The sequence below is a fragment of the Xenopus tropicalis genome, chromosome 3, assembly GCF_000004195.4.
Source record: "Xenopus tropicalis strain Nigerian chromosome 3, UCB_Xtro_10.0, whole genome shotgun sequence".
Lineage (NCBI taxonomy): Eukaryota > Metazoa > Chordata > Amphibia > Anura > Pipidae > Xenopus > Xenopus tropicalis.
In genome coordinates, this window is record NC_030679.2 from 138,257,629 (window position 1) to 138,275,381 (window position 17,753).

The 17,753-nt window shown below is 46.7% G+C and overlaps 1 protein-coding gene across 4 annotated transcripts in view; it reads right to left on the reverse strand.

The window, feature by feature from the left end:
- Nucleotides 1–843: 843 nt before the first annotated feature.
- The window catches only part of slc44a2 (solute carrier family 44 (choline transporter), member 2), a 32,730-nt gene continuing 15,820 nt past the window's right edge, over nucleotides 844–17,753 (reverse strand). For 2 of the 4 annotated variants that reach the window (XM_031899392.1, XM_031899393.1), the window contains exons 2-22: nucleotides 13,952–14,000; nucleotides 13,019–13,092; nucleotides 12,627–12,711; nucleotides 12,455–12,539; nucleotides 11,815–11,931; nucleotides 10,945–11,005; nucleotides 10,507–10,633; nucleotides 10,299–10,382; nucleotides 10,093–10,205; nucleotides 9,870–10,001; nucleotides 9,527–9,626; nucleotides 9,258–9,350; nucleotides 8,800–8,884; nucleotides 6,923–7,185; nucleotides 5,677–5,771; nucleotides 5,254–5,357; nucleotides 5,056–5,129; nucleotides 4,700–4,770; nucleotides 3,433–3,521; nucleotides 2,894–2,978; nucleotides 844–1,832 (exon numbers count right to left, since the gene is read on the reverse strand). In XM_031899392.1, coding sequence (XP_031755252.1) covers nucleotides 1,726–1,832; nucleotides 2,894–2,978; nucleotides 3,433–3,521; nucleotides 4,700–4,770; nucleotides 5,056–5,129; nucleotides 5,254–5,357; nucleotides 5,677–5,771; nucleotides 6,923–7,185; nucleotides 8,800–8,884; nucleotides 9,258–9,350; nucleotides 9,527–9,626; nucleotides 9,870–10,001; nucleotides 10,093–10,205; nucleotides 10,299–10,382; nucleotides 10,507–10,633; nucleotides 10,945–11,005; nucleotides 11,815–11,931; nucleotides 12,455–12,539; nucleotides 12,627–12,711; nucleotides 13,019–13,092; nucleotides 13,952–14,000 — 2,093 coding nt within the window. In that variant the 3' untranslated portion in view covers nucleotides 844–1,725. Of the gene's footprint in view, nucleotides 2,336–2,893; nucleotides 2,979–3,432; nucleotides 3,522–4,699; nucleotides 4,771–5,055; nucleotides 5,130–5,253; nucleotides 5,358–5,676; nucleotides 5,772–6,922; nucleotides 7,186–8,799; nucleotides 8,885–9,257; nucleotides 9,351–9,526; nucleotides 9,627–9,869; nucleotides 10,002–10,092; nucleotides 10,206–10,298; nucleotides 10,383–10,506; nucleotides 10,634–10,944; nucleotides 11,006–11,814; nucleotides 11,932–12,454; nucleotides 12,540–12,626; nucleotides 12,712–13,018; nucleotides 13,093–13,951; nucleotides 14,001–17,753 lie in introns of all 4 variants that reach the window. The other 2 variants (XM_031899390.1, XM_031899391.1) reach the window with 1 other exon arrangement.

Genomic DNA, 17,753 nt, shown 5'->3' on the forward strand with positions numbered 1-17,753 from the left:
CTCCCAATATTCCCACCTAAATTGGGTGATATTGGGCTAATTCAGTGGTTTAGCCCCAGGGCAGGTTGCAGGTACAGGGGCTGACGGACCGAGGAGATGGGAAGAATGAAACCTGCCCCCCCCCCCCCCAACGCACAGCATTCTAGGCAGAGGGGGCACCGGGTACACGTAGCAGAATTATTTTGCTTTATTTTTAGCAACTGTCCAGTTTAGAATTCTAGCAGCTATTTAATTGCTAGGGTCCAAATTACCCTAGCAACCAGGCAGCATGACTGTTAGAATGAGAAACTGGAATATGAATAGGATTGGGTTTGAATAGAAAGACTGCCAGGGTCAGTGACCCCCTTTTGAAAGCTTGAAAGAGTCAGAAGTGAAGAAGAAAGCAAATAATTAAAAAAAATATATATAAAAGACCAACTGAAAAGTTGCTTAGAACTGGTCATTCTATAAAATACCTAAGGTTTAACTTAAGGGTGAACCACAGCTTGCAAAGGAATGGGTTGGATAAGTTGCATTGGCATGGGGTCAGACATTGCTAATTGCAGTCAAACCTATTTCCCCCCCCCCCCCCCAACATGTTTGCTCCATGTCTAGTAACCCATAGCAACCAATCAGATGTTTGTGCTCAGTAAATGGAGAGCAGTAGTGTTTAATGCTCTGTACACCCTTTTCCTTCTGGATCCCGCAGTTTGTCTTTGCATCTTATATAAAAATTGCAGTTTTATGCCGCCGATACCTTGCTCCCTACAGAAATGCTGCACCAGCCACCAGGGGGTTAAATGCTTGGGGGCAGGGCAGCATCTCGGGGGCTGATTCCCTAAAGAAAAGGCACAAAAACACACATTTAAAAAACAAAAAAAGTTGCTTTATTTTATTTATGACACTTTTGCAGCCCCTACACAATCCTGTGCGTACAATGGGCACGTTTGTGTTTATATCTGATCCGCCCGGAAACCGTCCAGGTTCTACTGTGTGTAAATATTAAACATTAAAAAGAAACCAGAAACACGAGTTTGTCTCCATGCAAATATACAATAGAAAATCATGGAAAACCCAAAGAACTGTAAAAAAACAAAACAGGGGAGTCCAGTTTAAAGGTCACACTAAGCACAGTTAAGAAAGTCATTTGCCCCCTCTACAGTCCAAGAGCCTGCCTTTGGCTTCCCATAGTCCTCCCATGGGCTGGCTAAGCTGGCCGTTGCAATTATAATGCGTTGTCGCAACCCCATGACCGCAAATGAAAAATCGCATTTCATTGCAATGAATGGGAATCATGTAATAAAATGCACCGCTGCATGGCAATGTCACATGACTCCCATTTACTGCAATGGGGGGGGGGGGGGGGGGGCAACAGAATACCAACACAGTAGCTCAGCCCTGGGCAGACAAAATATCCGGCTCTACAAACTGGTGCTCAGACCCGTACAGACAGAAGATATTTGGACGCATAGAAGATGGCTGCTCAGCTTATTGCACTTCTGGAGCAGTGGTGCACTTACGTGTGGGTGAGTATGCAACACTTAAAGGCATACACGTCACATACATACATGGCAGTTGGTTGCGTGTACACGGAAAAACTGCCGCTCTGAAAGCAGAGGGCCCACGCCAATACACTGTACATGGCTATATACACAAACACACACGTGTTCTTTAGAGGGTATACACGCAGCGAGAGTACATATGTATCACTAGTGCAGTGCGGTCCAGTCCCTGTTATGCCGGCGGTTACTTATCGGGCTTGGTTTGGTTGGTTTTGTTCAGCAGTTTTTGCAGGTTGGCCGACATGAAGTACGGTCTCTCCGTCGAGCCGTCATTCCGCTCCAAGTCTTCCACTGGACGACGAGGTAAAGGGAAAAGAAGGCAGGAGTGAGGTGGGGTGGCAGTGGGAGATGGGGCATTAGTGGCAGCGTGGGTCATGCAGTAACTATAAGAAGGCACTGGGTGTTGATAGGATACATAGATGATGAACTGAGTGTACATACATGAGAGGTCAGCTCACTGCAAGTGTCCCAGCACACATCTGCGCTATAGACTGACACCCCTGTAGCCCTCTTGCCCCCCTATTCCTGACATACGCACACCCCCACACACGGATCATTCTCTGGAAGAGGTATAGATAGAGAAGTTTTGGCAGATAAGGATGCCTGCAGCTTTAACATTTAGCGGATTTAGCGGAGAAAGGGGTTCTCTTAGCCCCACCCACTGCGCCTCCATCAGCTCTGGCTCTCGCTGGATTTTAGGGTGTCCGCGTCCTTTTTCAGCAGGATTTGGCTGAGCTCTGGGGACATGTAATATGGTCGCTCCAAGGAACCATCGTTCCTCTCCAAATCTTCGCCTTGTTTATTAACAGTCCCCAGGGAGGGGATATGGGAAGGAGGGGGGGAAGGTAGAGAGACAGCACGGGGTATGTGATAGAGCGAGACAGTCACAGAGAGTGCAGAACATAGGTATGTCATGGAATACAGCGTGAGCGCACAAAGGTGAGGAACAAGCACACACATACACAGTCAAGTACACGCCAAGAGAGAGAGGCAAATAGGAACACACATAAAGCACATGCGTGTGCAGAAAGCAGGAAAGGGCAAAGTGCGAGGCGACATGTGGCAAGGTGAGGCACACACACGTATAAATAGGCAATGAAGTATGTATATGTCACACACACAGCAAAGCATGCAGGGAACATAAAGAACAAGCCCAGAGATGTACAAGGCAGAACAGATAGAATTGGGAGGTGCCAAGAGCAGAGAGAGCACAGGGAACAAGGGGTTAAAAAGAAATGGGAGAAAAGAGAAGAAGATTAGTTCAGTAGAGGCCCGCACCATATTAACCAGACAAGAAACAGAAAGGTTAGAATGAAGGCAGAATGCACTGTGGGTCACTGCGGGGTACTTACAGAAGCACAGGAACAGGGTGTCCACGCACATCCCATAGACGCTGAAGAACCCGTGGGCGATCAGATAGGAGCCTAGAATCACTGTCTGCAGGGAGAAAAACCATGAAAAGGTTAAACCAACAATACATTTTAACCCAATCCATAATATTTAAATACCATTTATTAACAGATTCACTATTCTGCCACTAGGTGGAGCCTGCAACTCTCAGCCTAAATGGCACCAGTGCAGTAACTCCTGCCCTTTGCTTTCCAATCACCCCCCCCCCAATAAACTATAATTACCCGGATCTGATTGCCTCCCCATAGAATTCTAAGGACACACAGTATCACACAAGTACTTTGGCATTGGTAATTTATTAATGTTATTGCAGTTGAGAGCCCTGGGGCTTATACTGAGGGCCGTTCCAAGATGCTGAGGGGCCAGGGGTGCAATATACACACCAGTCAGGCCTTCACAACATACTGATTGCATTTTGGCCACACTACATGCTGTATCCGGTCTGCAAACACAAAGATGTTCAGAACCGCCAAACACTCACCAGGATGGGGACCCAGTAATAATTCAGAGTTGGAGCCGTGTCCTGAACGATCTGAATCCGGCGACTGAAGAAAAAGAACGCAAGGATCCCTGAGGGAGGAATGAAGCACATCAGGAGTCAGAACTCACACAGCAGCAGTTATATAATGGGCTGGTGAGTCAGGAAGTGACCTAATAACTTGTTTAAATTATAGCTGCCCAACCTGGGGCACTACAGCGTATGCAGAGGTTACAGTATCAGCCCCACTGAGGTACAAAAACTAGTGATGTGCGGGTTGCACTATAACCTGCTGGACCCTTAGGTCAGGTGGGTTAGGGTTGAAATTTGGGCAACCATTGTGGGTTCGGGTTGGGTGCAAGTCAAACTGGGGGAGTACACTTCTTTTTCTCCCAAAGGTTCCCTGCCTTGGAACCTATAGTGCGTATGGGTCATACAATGCCAGGGTCGGACTGGGGGGTGAAGGGCCCACCGGGGCTCCTGTCCCAGGGGCCCTACGGGTGCCCCCAGCCAAGTGCGTCCCCTAACCCCCCCCAGGGCCCCCCACCCGACGTCCTCCCCCGAGCGCGCAAATTTGACGCGTCAGGGGAGGAGCGGACGGGAGGAGGAGTGCTGGTAAGGGTCGGGTCTGTCCGACCCTGTACAATGCCCACATTGTGGATTAGGGTTGGGTGTGTGTTACGGCTTTTCAGGATAGGGTCGGTGTGGGCTTTTCCTGAGCCACACATCACTAAATGTAACCTAGTGCCAGGAAGTGTTTAATGGGTTAAGGAGTCAGTCCCACTGGGGAGCAAAGTGACCGAATGACAGGGATGTGTTTAATGGGTTAAAGGGACAGTCCCACTAGGGAGCAAAGGGACCGAATGACAGGGATGTGTTTAATGGGTTAAAGGGTCAGTCCCACTGGGGAGCAAAGTGACCGAATGACAGGGATGTGTTTAATGGGTTAAAGGGGCAGTCCCACTAGGGAGCAAAGTGACCGAATGGCAGGGATGTGTTTAATGGGTTAAAGGGTCAGTCCCACTGGGGAGCAAAGTGACCAAATGACAAGGATGTGTTTAATGGGTTAAAGGGTCAGTCCCACTGGGGAGCAAAGTGACCGAATGACAGGGATGTGTTTAATGGGTTAAAGGGTCAGTCCCACTGGGGAGCAAAGTGACCGAATGACAGGGATGTGTTTAATGGGTTAAAGGGACAGTCCCACTGGGGAGCAAAGTGACCGTATGCCACAGAAGTAGAAGTTTCCATTCCTGTAGTGCCCGATACTCACCCACACACCCCACCACCAGCAGTTTCCCAAGGAAAAGCAGGAAGTCTGTGACTTTATCAAGCACGGCGACGCTGCGGAGAGAGGAGGGATGGGGAAGGGAAAGAATGATTCAGTGTCGCTCACTAACACAACTGATAAAATGAATTCAATATAACGGCTGTGCTATGTCAGATATAAGTCACCAAGTCACAAGGGAACCTCACGTGATGTCACCAATGACAACACAAGTCAGTAAAACGCTCAATGACATCACTAAGCCAGACGGTATGTATATAGTTGTACATATATACTGCGACAGGGACCAGAGATATGATCCACCATGAGAAGGACACAGAAGGGGCACACAGGGGTCTCACCGAACAATGTTCCTCATGAGCAGGAAGAAGGCGTTCCGTGCCGACGTGCAGAAGTTGGTGCCGTATATGGCTATCTGTCAGAGAGACGCCATGTTAGAGCCATGTAATCAGCTACAGAGGCTCACTGCCTAGATGCTTCTATTGACCCCCACCTTACTCCTATTGGCCCTAGATGCCCCCAAGCCCTGCCCACCTTACCATAATGTATGCATTGCGATTGAGGAACTTGATGAACTTCTCCAGGCACCAGAAGCAGCACTTTAAGCAACAGAGGAGGAAGCGCGCACATTTATTATCAGCCCCTGGAGGAAGAGAACACACACGGTCAGCTCAGTGCACTCCATTTCCCACCATCCAATTCTGCCTCCTTTGCTTTAGGACTAACAGATTCCATTAAAGACTTATTTACATTGAGGACAGAATGTGACAGTGAACTGAATAAACTACAAGTGGGGGATCCTGTATACGACAGCTCAGCTTTGGGAGGGCAAACAAAACCACTGAACCTTTAATATACACAGATATAGGAAATATGGAGCTCCAGTGTGAGAGAAACAAAACAGCTTTAGCCTAAATGTCACCCCACAACTGGTTTCCTAAATGTTCTGCCTAAAATGTTACCTTTCAGTTTGTGATCCAGATATTCCAGTAAGATCCTTATCAGTTGTACAATGGCCAGAATCAGAGATCCGAATGCCAGAGACCCAGTGTGATACCTGCAAGGCAAAGAGTTCTCCTTAGTAAGGACCAATACACAGTAGGGACCTATCCCAGTTACAAGGCCAGTAAGTCTGAGTAGCACTATAGTGTGTATGAACCTATCCCAGTTACAAGGCCAGTAAGCCTGAGTAGCACTATAGTGTATAGGTGCCTATCCCAGTTACAAGGCCAGTAAGTCTGAGTAGCACTAAAGTGTGTAGGGGCCTATCCCAGTTACAAGGCCAGTAAGTCTGAGCAGCATTATAGTGTCCTATACCCCCAGAATGAATACTTAACCAACAGATTGTCTAATAGTTTATATCATACTAAGTGACCTATCTCCCCAAACTGTAATATATATATATATATATATATATCAGTAAATATTGCCATTTTACATCCTTTCCCTTGAGCCGCCATTTTGTGATGGGCTGTGTGCTCCCTCAGAGATCAGCTGACAGAAAGTGATGCAGCTCTAACTGTAACAGGAAGTAGTGTGGGGGTAACAGCCAATTAATGGAAAAAGTTCTGTCTGACATGACCAAACATGTATGTAGGCCCTTGGTTTGTTTGTGTACACTGTGAATCACATGATCACAGGGGGGGTGGGCCCTAAGTACACTTAAAACTGCCAGCCTACAGGAGGTTCTGTCTGGCAGTACACATGGTTTTATGCCTCCAAAATGTGCCTCCAAGCCAGAACTTCAAAAATGGGCACCTGCTTTGAGGCCACTGGGAGCAACAGATTTTAAATGGGGGTCACTGACCCCAGCAGCCAAATGCTATTGCTCTGTTATTGTTACTTTTTGTAACTTTCTTTTCTATTCAGGCCCTCTCCCACTCTCTGGTTGCTAAGGTTAGACCCTAGCAACTGAATAACTGCTGGAACTCCAAACTGCAGAGCTCCTGAAATAAAAATGAACTAAAAACTACAAATAAAAAATGAAGACCAATTGCAGATTGTCTCAGAATATTACTCTCTACATCATACTAAGTATTAGTAGCACCATACGCTGTGTAGGAACCTATTTCCCAGGTACCAGTCTCTAAATAGCACCATCTGGTGTGTAGGAACCTCTCTCAGATGCAAAGCCAGTTAGTTAGTTAGTTAATTAGTGAGTGAGTAGCACCAATCACTAAGGTACCTCTCCCAGTCCCCAGGTCTCACCTCAGTGCCCGACCCAAGGAGGAGAAGATGGGGAAGGCCGGCATATCATCCGGTTTCTTGAAGGCCCAGTAATAGGAAGCAAACGCCCCTGCTAATGTCACCTGGCCGAGCGCAATGACAAAGTTGGCCAGCCAGAGGAACATAAAGGCGTTGTAGATCTGGAAGACGATGAGGTACTTGTGGTAGTACGTTTCCCCGCCATAAAATGCAAATTGGCAGGTGGCGTCCGGGCACAGGCGAGTCACATTGGTGGTGTTAAATGTCTGGGTAAAAAAAAAAAAAACCAAAAAAAAAAAACCATGACTCTCTAAATTGTAACGTTGATATTCCATTTACACAAAACCCCTATATATTATATATATACACATTTATATTATATATATATATATATATATATATATATATATATATATATATATATATATATATATATATATATATATATATATATATATATATATATATATATATATATATATATATATATATATATATATATATATATAGTCCTTCTGGTTGCCCCATGCCTGGCTGAAGTGGGTGGCTGTTTAAAGCATAGGTGTGGGTTCTGTTATCCGGAAACCTGTTATCCAGACAGCTCCGAATTACAGGAAGGCCATCTCCTATAGACTTTATTTAAATCAAATAATTCACATTTTGAAAATTAAAATTCCCCTTTTCTCTGTAATAATAAAACAGTACCTGTACCTGATCCCAACTAAGATATAATTACCCCTTATTGGGGGCAGAACAGCCCTATTGGGTTTATTTAATGGTTAAATGATTCCCTTTTCTCTGTAATAATAAAACAGTACCTGTACTTGATCCCAACTAAGATATAATTACCCCTTATTGGGGGCAGAACAGCCCTATTGGGTTTATTTAATGGTTAAATGATTCCCTTTTCTCTGTAATAATAAAACAGTACCTGTACCTGATCCCAACTAAGATATAATTACCCCTTATTGGGGGCAGAACAGCCCTATTGGGTTTATTTCATGGTTAAATGATTCCCTTTTCTCTGTAATAATAAAACAGTACCTGTACTTGATCCCAACTAAGATATAATTACCCCTTATTGGGGGCAGAACAGCCCTATTGGGTTTATTTCATGGTTAAATGATTCCCTTTTCTCTGTAATAATAAAACAGTACCTGTACTTGATCCCAACTAAGATATAATTACCCCTTATTGGAGGCAAAATAATACTATTGGGTCTATTTAATCTTTAAATTATTTTAATCTGATTGGCCACAACCTCTACAAAAGCATTGTATAGACAGAGAAATGCGTTGGGCCTATCTGCTGTTCAAAAGAAATTTTTTTAATTTGACTTTCATTATTTTGCTTTTCATTACTTGAGGAGCCTGCACTACTACTTTTTGGTTTTAAGATACGTATATCCAGATTACAGAAAGACCCCTTATCCATAGAACCCCAGGTCCCGAGCACAATACCTGTTCAATATACAGCTCCTCGCTATACATTGGGAATAGGAGATACAGAGCTGTAAAGGCTGGTAACCTAAGAATAGCCCTAATATAGGATTCCAATTTACTTTATTTTACTCTATAATAATCATATCTGGAGAATTATATATAAACGTGCTCTGTTGTGATAATGTGGGGGCTATACACATTTTATACAGTATATATATCAAATGATTCAGTGTTTGCCAGTGCAACAAACTAATCCATGCTGTAGCAGTCACCCTGCGAGCTGATGTCTGTGAGTCACGGTGAAAGCAGCATGAGTCAGTAGGTTGTGCCAATGAAGCCAATAATACAATATGAGATATCCCAGTAAGTTCCCTGGGGCTATATGAACACAGGCTGCACGTGGTGTATACACAGGTATGTGCCACTAGTGAGACTTACCTCTGGGTCGCAAGTCTTGCCAGAGAAGTCACATTGGGTCTCATTAAACACTTTATACACGGCCTCATTAGAGGTGGAGAGGAAGCTGAGATGGGACAGTTAAGGATTAAATCTTAAAGGAGAGCAGGTAGCATAACTGGTTATATCATAAAACCTTTCAAAAGGGCAATTTTTCATTACACATTTGGGTGTGTCATATTTGCATTAGCAATACAACTGCTGCACCGTTGTTTCACCATAATGCCATACGTTTGCTCCAACTCAAGTATTCTCTTCCATCGACTGTCCTGTCTCTCTGCTGGGTAGGAGGTTGTCTCTATCCAATGGGTGGAGGAAGGCAACATGTGCAAACATCATTACGCCTTAACAGAAGAGGGTTGGGCTGGGGGGGGGGGGGGGGAACTATATAAAAGGGGGTGGATCCGAGTTGATGTCCGTGGGAGAACGTGGAAGGATACACAGCTGTGATAGCCCAGTAGGCGATGCATAGGCAGACAAGCAGGAACGTAAAGAGAGGGAAAACCAGGGATGACATGACACTTCCGACAGCCCTGGGGAGAGAAACGGTTGGATTTAGGAAGAGGATGGAGAAAGGAAAGAGAGGCAAGGAACTCCATGGGCCTTTGTTTTACCCTTTAACCTGTGTGTCCCCTGCCCAGTCATATCTCCTCCCATTCTCTGCAATTGCTACACCTCTGTATAAAGGGGGAGCATTCCCTCTCATTACCTGCTGGCTTCCTTTATTAGTGCAATGGCGATCAATATCCTCTTCCGCAGGAAGATGAGCAGCAGGATCACGATAACCTCCAGGATGCACAGGATGATCACTGAGGGGAAAGGAACCAAGCTCAGAACAAATACCCAACCTAGGGCCAAACTATCAAATTAGCCCAATATTGCCCACCCGTAGGTGGAGAAGATCCGCTCACTTGGCGACCTGGCGGATCTTACATTGTATGGACACCTTTAGGAGCAAAGCTGTTCAACTGGAAGCCAGAAGTGGCCAAGTGGCCCTCCAAAGGGTTCTTAGGGGCCCAAGGCTGCTTAGAGAATGAAAGCGCCCAACTTACTAAATGCCAGCCACGTCTGCCTGAGATGCAAGTAAACACGGATATCAGTCTGGAACCCAATATCTTTCAGGGTCACGTCTGAGCCGGCCTCCCCCTTCAGCCGAGCATATTCCATGTAGCAATGAAAGATTCCTGGGGGTTAAAAAGAGGGAGAAACCATTAGCACTCAACAGCAGGGGGCATCCCAAGACACTATCAAATGGGATTATAATGGCCAACTTACCATAACCCATTACCGCAATGACTAAAACAATCATCACCCAGACCATGATCCCGGCAAGGAACCGGAGCAAAACCACAAAGATCAAACTGATCACCATGGCGATGAGCAGGCCTCTGGATAGAGAGAGCAGGCCAGTTTATAACAGAAAATACTACCATTAAATCCCTCTCTAGCCCCCCCACCCCCCACCATGGTGTTGCTCTTACATGATTATCCAGTACCAAGAGACCGTGTAGTCCTCAAATATCTTCATGGCCACTTGCCGGGCCTCTAGAACCACGTTGGCTTTTCTGTAGAAGAGAACATGGAGTCACAGGGGCACAGCAGTCCAATGACAAAGTCAAACTTCTGTTTTGGGACTTTAGCTGCCCAATACCCCCCCCCCCCCCCCCCCAAGTGATTTTCCCCACTCACTTGGCTCCTTCCACGAGATCAGTCACATTGCGCTGCTTATCGCCCGTCCCATCATCAAAAGTTGTCGAGTTCCCGACCATGACGACTCCCTTTTGTGTGCTAATGGCTGGGAAACATCTTCTGGTGACTGATTGGACAGAAAGAACATGGATTTTCATATGGAAAAGCATCCAGCCTGTATTGTAATAACATCCAAAATCCCCATGTGGTCCCCCATAATGGTGCCCCACCCATGCTAATGAAAATCCCCCTAAAAACCGTGACCCATATTGCACTTAAGGTGGGCAAGTCCTAACAGTTGCATTTTACTGCTACGAACGAGGCATTCTATAAGATTCTAAAGGTAACTTTACAGATGTCAAAACATCACTGAAGAGTGGGGAGAAATTCATATATGGGGCACAGCCCGCAGACATACTTTGTATCGGTCCCACTTACAAGGCTTGCTTGGGGTGATCATAGCCGGGCAATCTCGATCTCTCAGCACCTCCACTGGGCTCTGTAATGTACAAAAGACACAAACAATTTTGATCTCGTGACTAAAAGGGATTATGGTCACTTAATTATCAGTATAACATCTGGCTCTGACAGAGCAGCTTCCATTCCCACGAGGAGTTAACCAGTACAGAATTGAAGCCAATACACCAACTCAATGACAACATTTTTCCACTATCTGACTGGCTGGGGGCTTTGGATTATTTTCCATTTGCTTTTTTTATTTGGCATAGGAAGGGGGAAAATTAAAGCTTTTGCCATCGTGTACAGAATAACAATGCCAGCAAAGCCAGTAGACCATTTGTGATCCTGATTAACCCCCTATTTATGCTCCCCCCCCCATCCATATGCATAGAAAACTGGTTCATGACAGACTAAGATTCTTCCAAAGGGACAGGTCACCAAACCGCTCCAAAATCTCTGTTCTGAGTTGGAAAAGCTCTTTAATAACAGTAAAAGGCCCCCAGATGCACCTCACAAGTCAGCCACAAACTGGCGACCAAGGCGTTTGGGCAAATGCCAGGTGGGCCACGCTGCTTTTTCTAAAGTAGGCCACTAAATTTATCCCTTTTAAGAGCCACAGATTGTAGACTCTAGTGAAGAGGAGTATTAATTTACTCACACCTACTTTATGCACAGCGGAACTTACTCTCCCAGCGCTGTGTTTGAACCCCAGACCCAGCATTTACTCCTTTAACATTTTACGAATGGCGGCTTAATAGAGGCATTGGGTCAGCCCAGCCAGCAGCGCCACCCCATGGGCACACAGAACAGGAAACCAACATAAAAAACAGTGCATTTTAAGCCAAATACCTTTGAGAAATTATTGAATCCATATTGGCAGAACTGTTTGTAGTAGTCAAAGTTTTGCTGGGTTGTTACCACTGAGAGGTAGGTGAGAAACTTGTCCGGACACTTTTCCACACATATCTAGGGAAATAGCAACAGTTAGGGTATCAGTGTCACCTACTGTGTCATAATCCCCCCCCCCCGTCTTACCCTGCAGTGCCACGTCCCATAGCCCCCTCCTGTCTGTGTCACTGTATCACCCTGCAGTGGGAAGGACAGACTCCATGTCCCATAGCCCCCTCCTGTCTGTGTCACTGTATCACCCTGCAGTGGGAAGGACAGACTCCGTGTCCCATAGCCCCCCCTGTCTGTGTCACTGTATCACCCTGCAGTGGGAAGGACAGACTCCGTGTCCCATAGCCCCCCTGTCTGTGTCACTGTATCACCCTGCAGTGGGAGGGACAGACTCCATGTCCCATAGCCCCCTCCTGTCTGTGTCACTGTATCACCCTGCAGTGGGAGGCACAGACTGCAGGTTCCATCACCCTACACCTTCCTGGTCTGTAACCTCTCTCATAACTAGGAACAGATTTCCTCCAACTCCCTTGGGGGCACAGTCGGGTACTCCTTGAGGCATGTACTGTAGGCCTAGTGTGAAACTTACCTGGGGAGTGGGGCACTGGAACTGAAGCAGAACAAGGGGGCTGGCACATTTCATGATGTTGAAATAAAACAGAAAAGGTTTTTTCCTGCAGAAACAGAAGACTATTAGGGTCAGAAAAAGATCTCACTGAGGATAAGACTCAACTCACTGCTCTAGCATCACTATCACTTACTCATTGGGGGTCCCAGCCTGACCACAGAACTGGCCCTTGCTGTCGGTTGGGTATATGACTTTGCGGGGGTCTCCATATGTCCAGGCTGCAAGGGGGCGAGATAAAAGAATGTAATTGTAATTAAAAGCATTCACAATAAAACTACGGCATCTTTGCTTCACTACCCACTGCCGCAGGGTGGCATTTAACTCCTGCAGTGCCAGAGGGCAGAATACTATAGAATTTACAATGGTCAGATGGCAGTTTAAGTCCTATGTAATGGGCTTGTGATTAGCATGAGAGAAGGGAAATGACACTATTCCTGTATTATGGAAGGTATAGGGAGAGGTAGGGGTCAGTTTGGCTATACCATAGGGACAGTAGGTTACTAGTACTAGCTACAAGAGACTTACCTACAATGCCGACAGCCACATATGCTATGATGCCCAGCACTATGAGAATGCAGCACAGGATATCCGTACAGCCCCTATAGAGAGAAGCCACATACCGTTTAGCATTAGGCTAGCCCAAGGACCCCCAGCATATTCCGGCCAGCCAGCCTAAGGCTCTCTCTTGCACGCAAGGCCCAATTACAAACACCCCATAGCAATCCGAATTTCTTGCAATAATAAGGGTTTCCTCCATTATATGGATTTCCTGACATTCCTTGTATTCCCTGGGGAATGATCTGCAAGTAGCGCAAAACTACTGTACGTATGGTCAGTGGCTCTATGCTCACATATTTCCCATCAGGGTTACACCCAGGGACAAAAGCCAAGAATAATTCTAAATCTTGACCCATTACAGAGAGTTTATAGGGCTCATTTACAAATGTAAAGTTCTGCCGACGTCGCCTACACATGCAGGGGAAACCGGACCACCCCGGGGTCGGCTGGGTGGGTTTTTATTTTATTGTTTTTTGAACGTTATTGATTATACATGGGCCACCCCCTAAGGCCCCTTGGGTGCCTATATATTAATACGGCAATAGTAGGAATAAAGCCTGGATCTTACGGGCACAGAACCTCTACACTTACCACCCTTCCCCTGGAATGGGTGCAGCTCCTGTTCACCCACAGTAGAAGGTGGGGCAGAGAAATGAGCAAGAGGAGCTGCAGAATGAAAAGGTCCCCTGGATCTGTGCCATATTGTTCTATTCCCTGGCTTCCTTCCCATACATCCACGCTCCAGTGACCTGTGCCACTGTTCCTATTCTTCAGACCAGGGCTGTCCAACCTGAAGCCCACGGGCCAGCCGCCTCCCTCCAAGGCCTTCAGATGGAACAAAACTGCTATTCACATATTCACAGAAGCCAAGTGACTGTAGGAACTGGGAACGTGCCTTACCTGTTATGAATTGGGCCCTTGAAATTTGGATCGTATTTCTTTGGCTCCCCTGCAAAAAGAAACATTGTTAGAATGGATCAGTCCTACCTTTATTATAGTAATATACCAAGACACCAGACAGAAGTTGGATGGGGCCATCAAAACCAGCCCCATGCCAACCCATGGCCTCAGCATCCACCAAGACAAGCCCTACACCCAACTCATGCTTACCCCAAGACCCAGCTCACTCCCCCACTTCCCATAAGCCCCACCCCTTTTGGAATCTACGATTTGTTCTACCTGGGAGGTAAACAACAAAGATCGCCAGCAAAGACACTCAATACAACAAGCCATTCCATGTGGAAGTCCGGCTGCACCGTAACCTGGGGGAAGAGGTCTAGCCCCATATTCCAGCACATTTTTTTTTATTCAAAACAAATCCCATAACAAGCTCAAACAGTAAAAATGTATCTGAATGCCAAGAGTGCAGCACAAGTCGTCCCCGGCCGACCTTGTCCAACCCAATGGGCTCCACATCTAGAGCTTTGTAACCAACTCACTTATGGCTTTCAATAAGCCTATTTTACACTCATAAATGCTTAATTATTATTATAATTACCATTAATATTACAGACAATAATAATAATGACCAAGATATAATTTGTGCAATGTGAAAGGAGGATGGGTGTAGCCTTCATGCACAGAGAAGGGGTTAATATCACATAGCATTTTCAGCTGCACCTATCTGCAACATTGCAATGACCTGATAAGCTTGGTATCCTGGCTGCCACCCTAGCGTGCTTCCCCCAAACCCACAGCCGAGGGGATCTGCTTCATTCTACAAATAACTTCTGAGTCAGTGGCAAACTAACCATGGGGCACTATTATTATAACGATAGCTACTCAGCTTGTATAGAGAAATTATACCCATTGTAAGCAGCAGTCCTGCCCTGCTTTATGGCTGAGATTCTAGCTATCTGTATAACAGAGCATTCTGTCACAGTGGCACAGATCCTATCTGATCCCCCCCATTGTAAGCAGCAGTCCTGCCCTGCTTTATGGCTGAGAATCTAGCTATCTGTATAACAGAGCATTCTGTCACAGTGGCACAGATCCTATCTGATCCCCCCATTGTAAGCAGCAGTCCTGCCCTGCTTTATGGCTGAGATTCTAGCTATCTGTATAACAGAGCATTCTGTCACAGTGGCACAGATCTGATCCCCATAGTAAGCAGCAGTTCTGCCTGTCTCTTTCAGCTATATTCCAAAGAAAGGTCTCTCCTATTTATCCAGTATAGGGGACCCATTATCACATACTGGAAGACTGGCCTTACTGTTATTATTATAAACATTTATTTATAAAGCGCCAACATATTCCGCAGCGCTGTTGTATCCCACCATGACCGTGGCCTTAGCGCTGCTGCACACACACATCCACACTCACTCTAAAGGACGCTGACACTTATCGCAGCCGGTCCTGGCATTCAAGCTGGAGAGCCCATAAGTACTTCCCAAGTTCCCATCCGATCATTATGGATGGTTTGTTATTTCCTAAATCAATTGAAAGTCTAAAAGTGACACATTCTATAGACCTCAGTAAGCAACACAATATGACATATAACTTCCACATTCACTCATTTAAAAGTAATTTTCAAAGCAATAACTATCACTGGTAATATTCTAATAAATGATATTCTACCACAGCTTCCCAGAAGAGCTCACATTACAGTAACCTTTATTTCTAGCTGGAGACTGAATGGCTGGGATTACTGCCAAAAGACATTTTTGGTAGTGAAGGCTCCTAATAACACGGGTCAAAACGGCCCCCGTACAGCAAGGAAAACAAAGGGAGCTATGGGACATGGAGTCTGTCCCTCCCACTGCAGGGTGATACAGTGACACAGACAGGAGGGGGCTATGGGACATGGAGTCTGTCCCTCCCACTGCAGGGTGATACAGTGACACAGACAGGAGGGGGTTATGGGACACGGAGTCTGCCCCTCCCACTGCAGGGTGATACAGTGACACAGACAGGAGGGGGCTATGGGACATGGAGTCTGTCCCTCCCACTGCAGGGTGATACAGTGACACAGACAGGAGGGGGCTATGGGACATGGAGTCTGTCCCTCCCACTGCAGGGTGATACAGTGACACAGACAGGAGGGAGCTATGGGACACGGAGTCTGCCCCTCCCACTGCAGGGTGATACAGTGACACAGACAGGAGGGAGCTATGGGACATGGAGTCTGTCCCTCCCACTGCAGGGTGATACAGTGACACAGACAGGAGGGGGCTATGGGACATGGAGTCTGCCCCTCCCACTGCAGGGTGATACAGTGACACAGACAGGAGGGGGCTATGGGACATGGAGTCTGTCCCTCCCACTGCAGGGTGATACAGTGACACAGACAGGAGGGAGCTATGGGACACGGAGTCTGCCCCTCCCACTGCAGGGTGATACAGTGACACAGACAGGAGGGAGCTATGGGACACGGAGTCTGTCCCTCCCACTGCAGGGTGATACAGTGACACAGACAGGAGGGAGCTATGGGACACGGAGTCTGCCCCTCCCACTGCAGGGTGATACAGTGACACAGACAGGAGGGGGCTATGGGACACGGAGTCTGCCCCTCCCACTGCAGGGTGATACAGTGACACAGACAGGAGGGGGCTATGGGACATGGAGTCTGCCCCTCCCAGGGAGCTGTTTTGCACTGCATGTTGCACTCTCAGGTGAAGAATGGAGTAGCACCAGTACTTGGGGGGGGGGGAGATAATTACTAATAGTAGTACTGCTACTCTATATTTAGTGTAGTTCACAAACAGAGGACAAGGACATCTATAGGCAACACCTCCCACCCTGAGGCACTATTGGCCATAAAAAATGTTAAAGCACTGGAGGCGAGTATACTGTACGCCGCTCACCTATATTTAAAACGGATTGAGATATTTAGGGGTTTAAAATGAATACAAATGGGGGTACACTTGCTTACTTAACCGGCTTGAGATATTCGCTGCTGCTGACAGGAAACTTTAGAGCAAACCAAACTGCCATTAAGCTATTATGGGACAACTGTACCATGCGTGTGGGGGGGGGGGGGGGGAAATAGGGGTGCCAAGCGCAGCAGTTTAGTGAGGAAGTGAGAAATTCACCAGACTGCCTGCTCTGTGTTACCAGGCAACCGTCTCTCAGGTATGGAAGAGCCTCCATTTTACTTCAGCTACATAGAAAACAATCCCTTGTCTGGCAAGGTCGGCAAGGTTGACTACCAACTTGGGACGAACCAATCAGATCATAACGGGCTAATCAACGAGGTTAAATGGGATTCACAAACCCACCAGATAAAGTCATAATCACCAGCTGCGGCCCAGTGAGGGTGCCGATAAGCTGCCAGATGTGGAGTTCCTGTCACGGGCAGGAAATACCGGCTGGGCCTCGAGCCACTGAGATCGGTGGTGGATTTAGGCCCAAATGAGGGAGGGATCTGCCATTGGGGACCCCCACAGGCCTCAGTGGCAGTTACTCAGTGGCTGCTTAGGGTTCTGTGTTTTGGGGCTACTACCCCCTGCACCATCGCCGGAATGCTCCCAGCCCTCAGCCCCAAATGTATTTACAATATAAACAAAGGCCGCACTCCAGAATCTTATCTGGCAATAAATGGGCTGGCTGATATCTGTGTCATTGGGATGTTTGCTCTTATAGCCACAGATAAGATAGTTGCGTGTGTGAAAGTCAGCCTGTACAGGAAAGGGTTAAACAGACTGGCCTCCTATTACATGGAACAAATACAAACACAGGCTTTTATTTCATGCTGGGGGGTGGG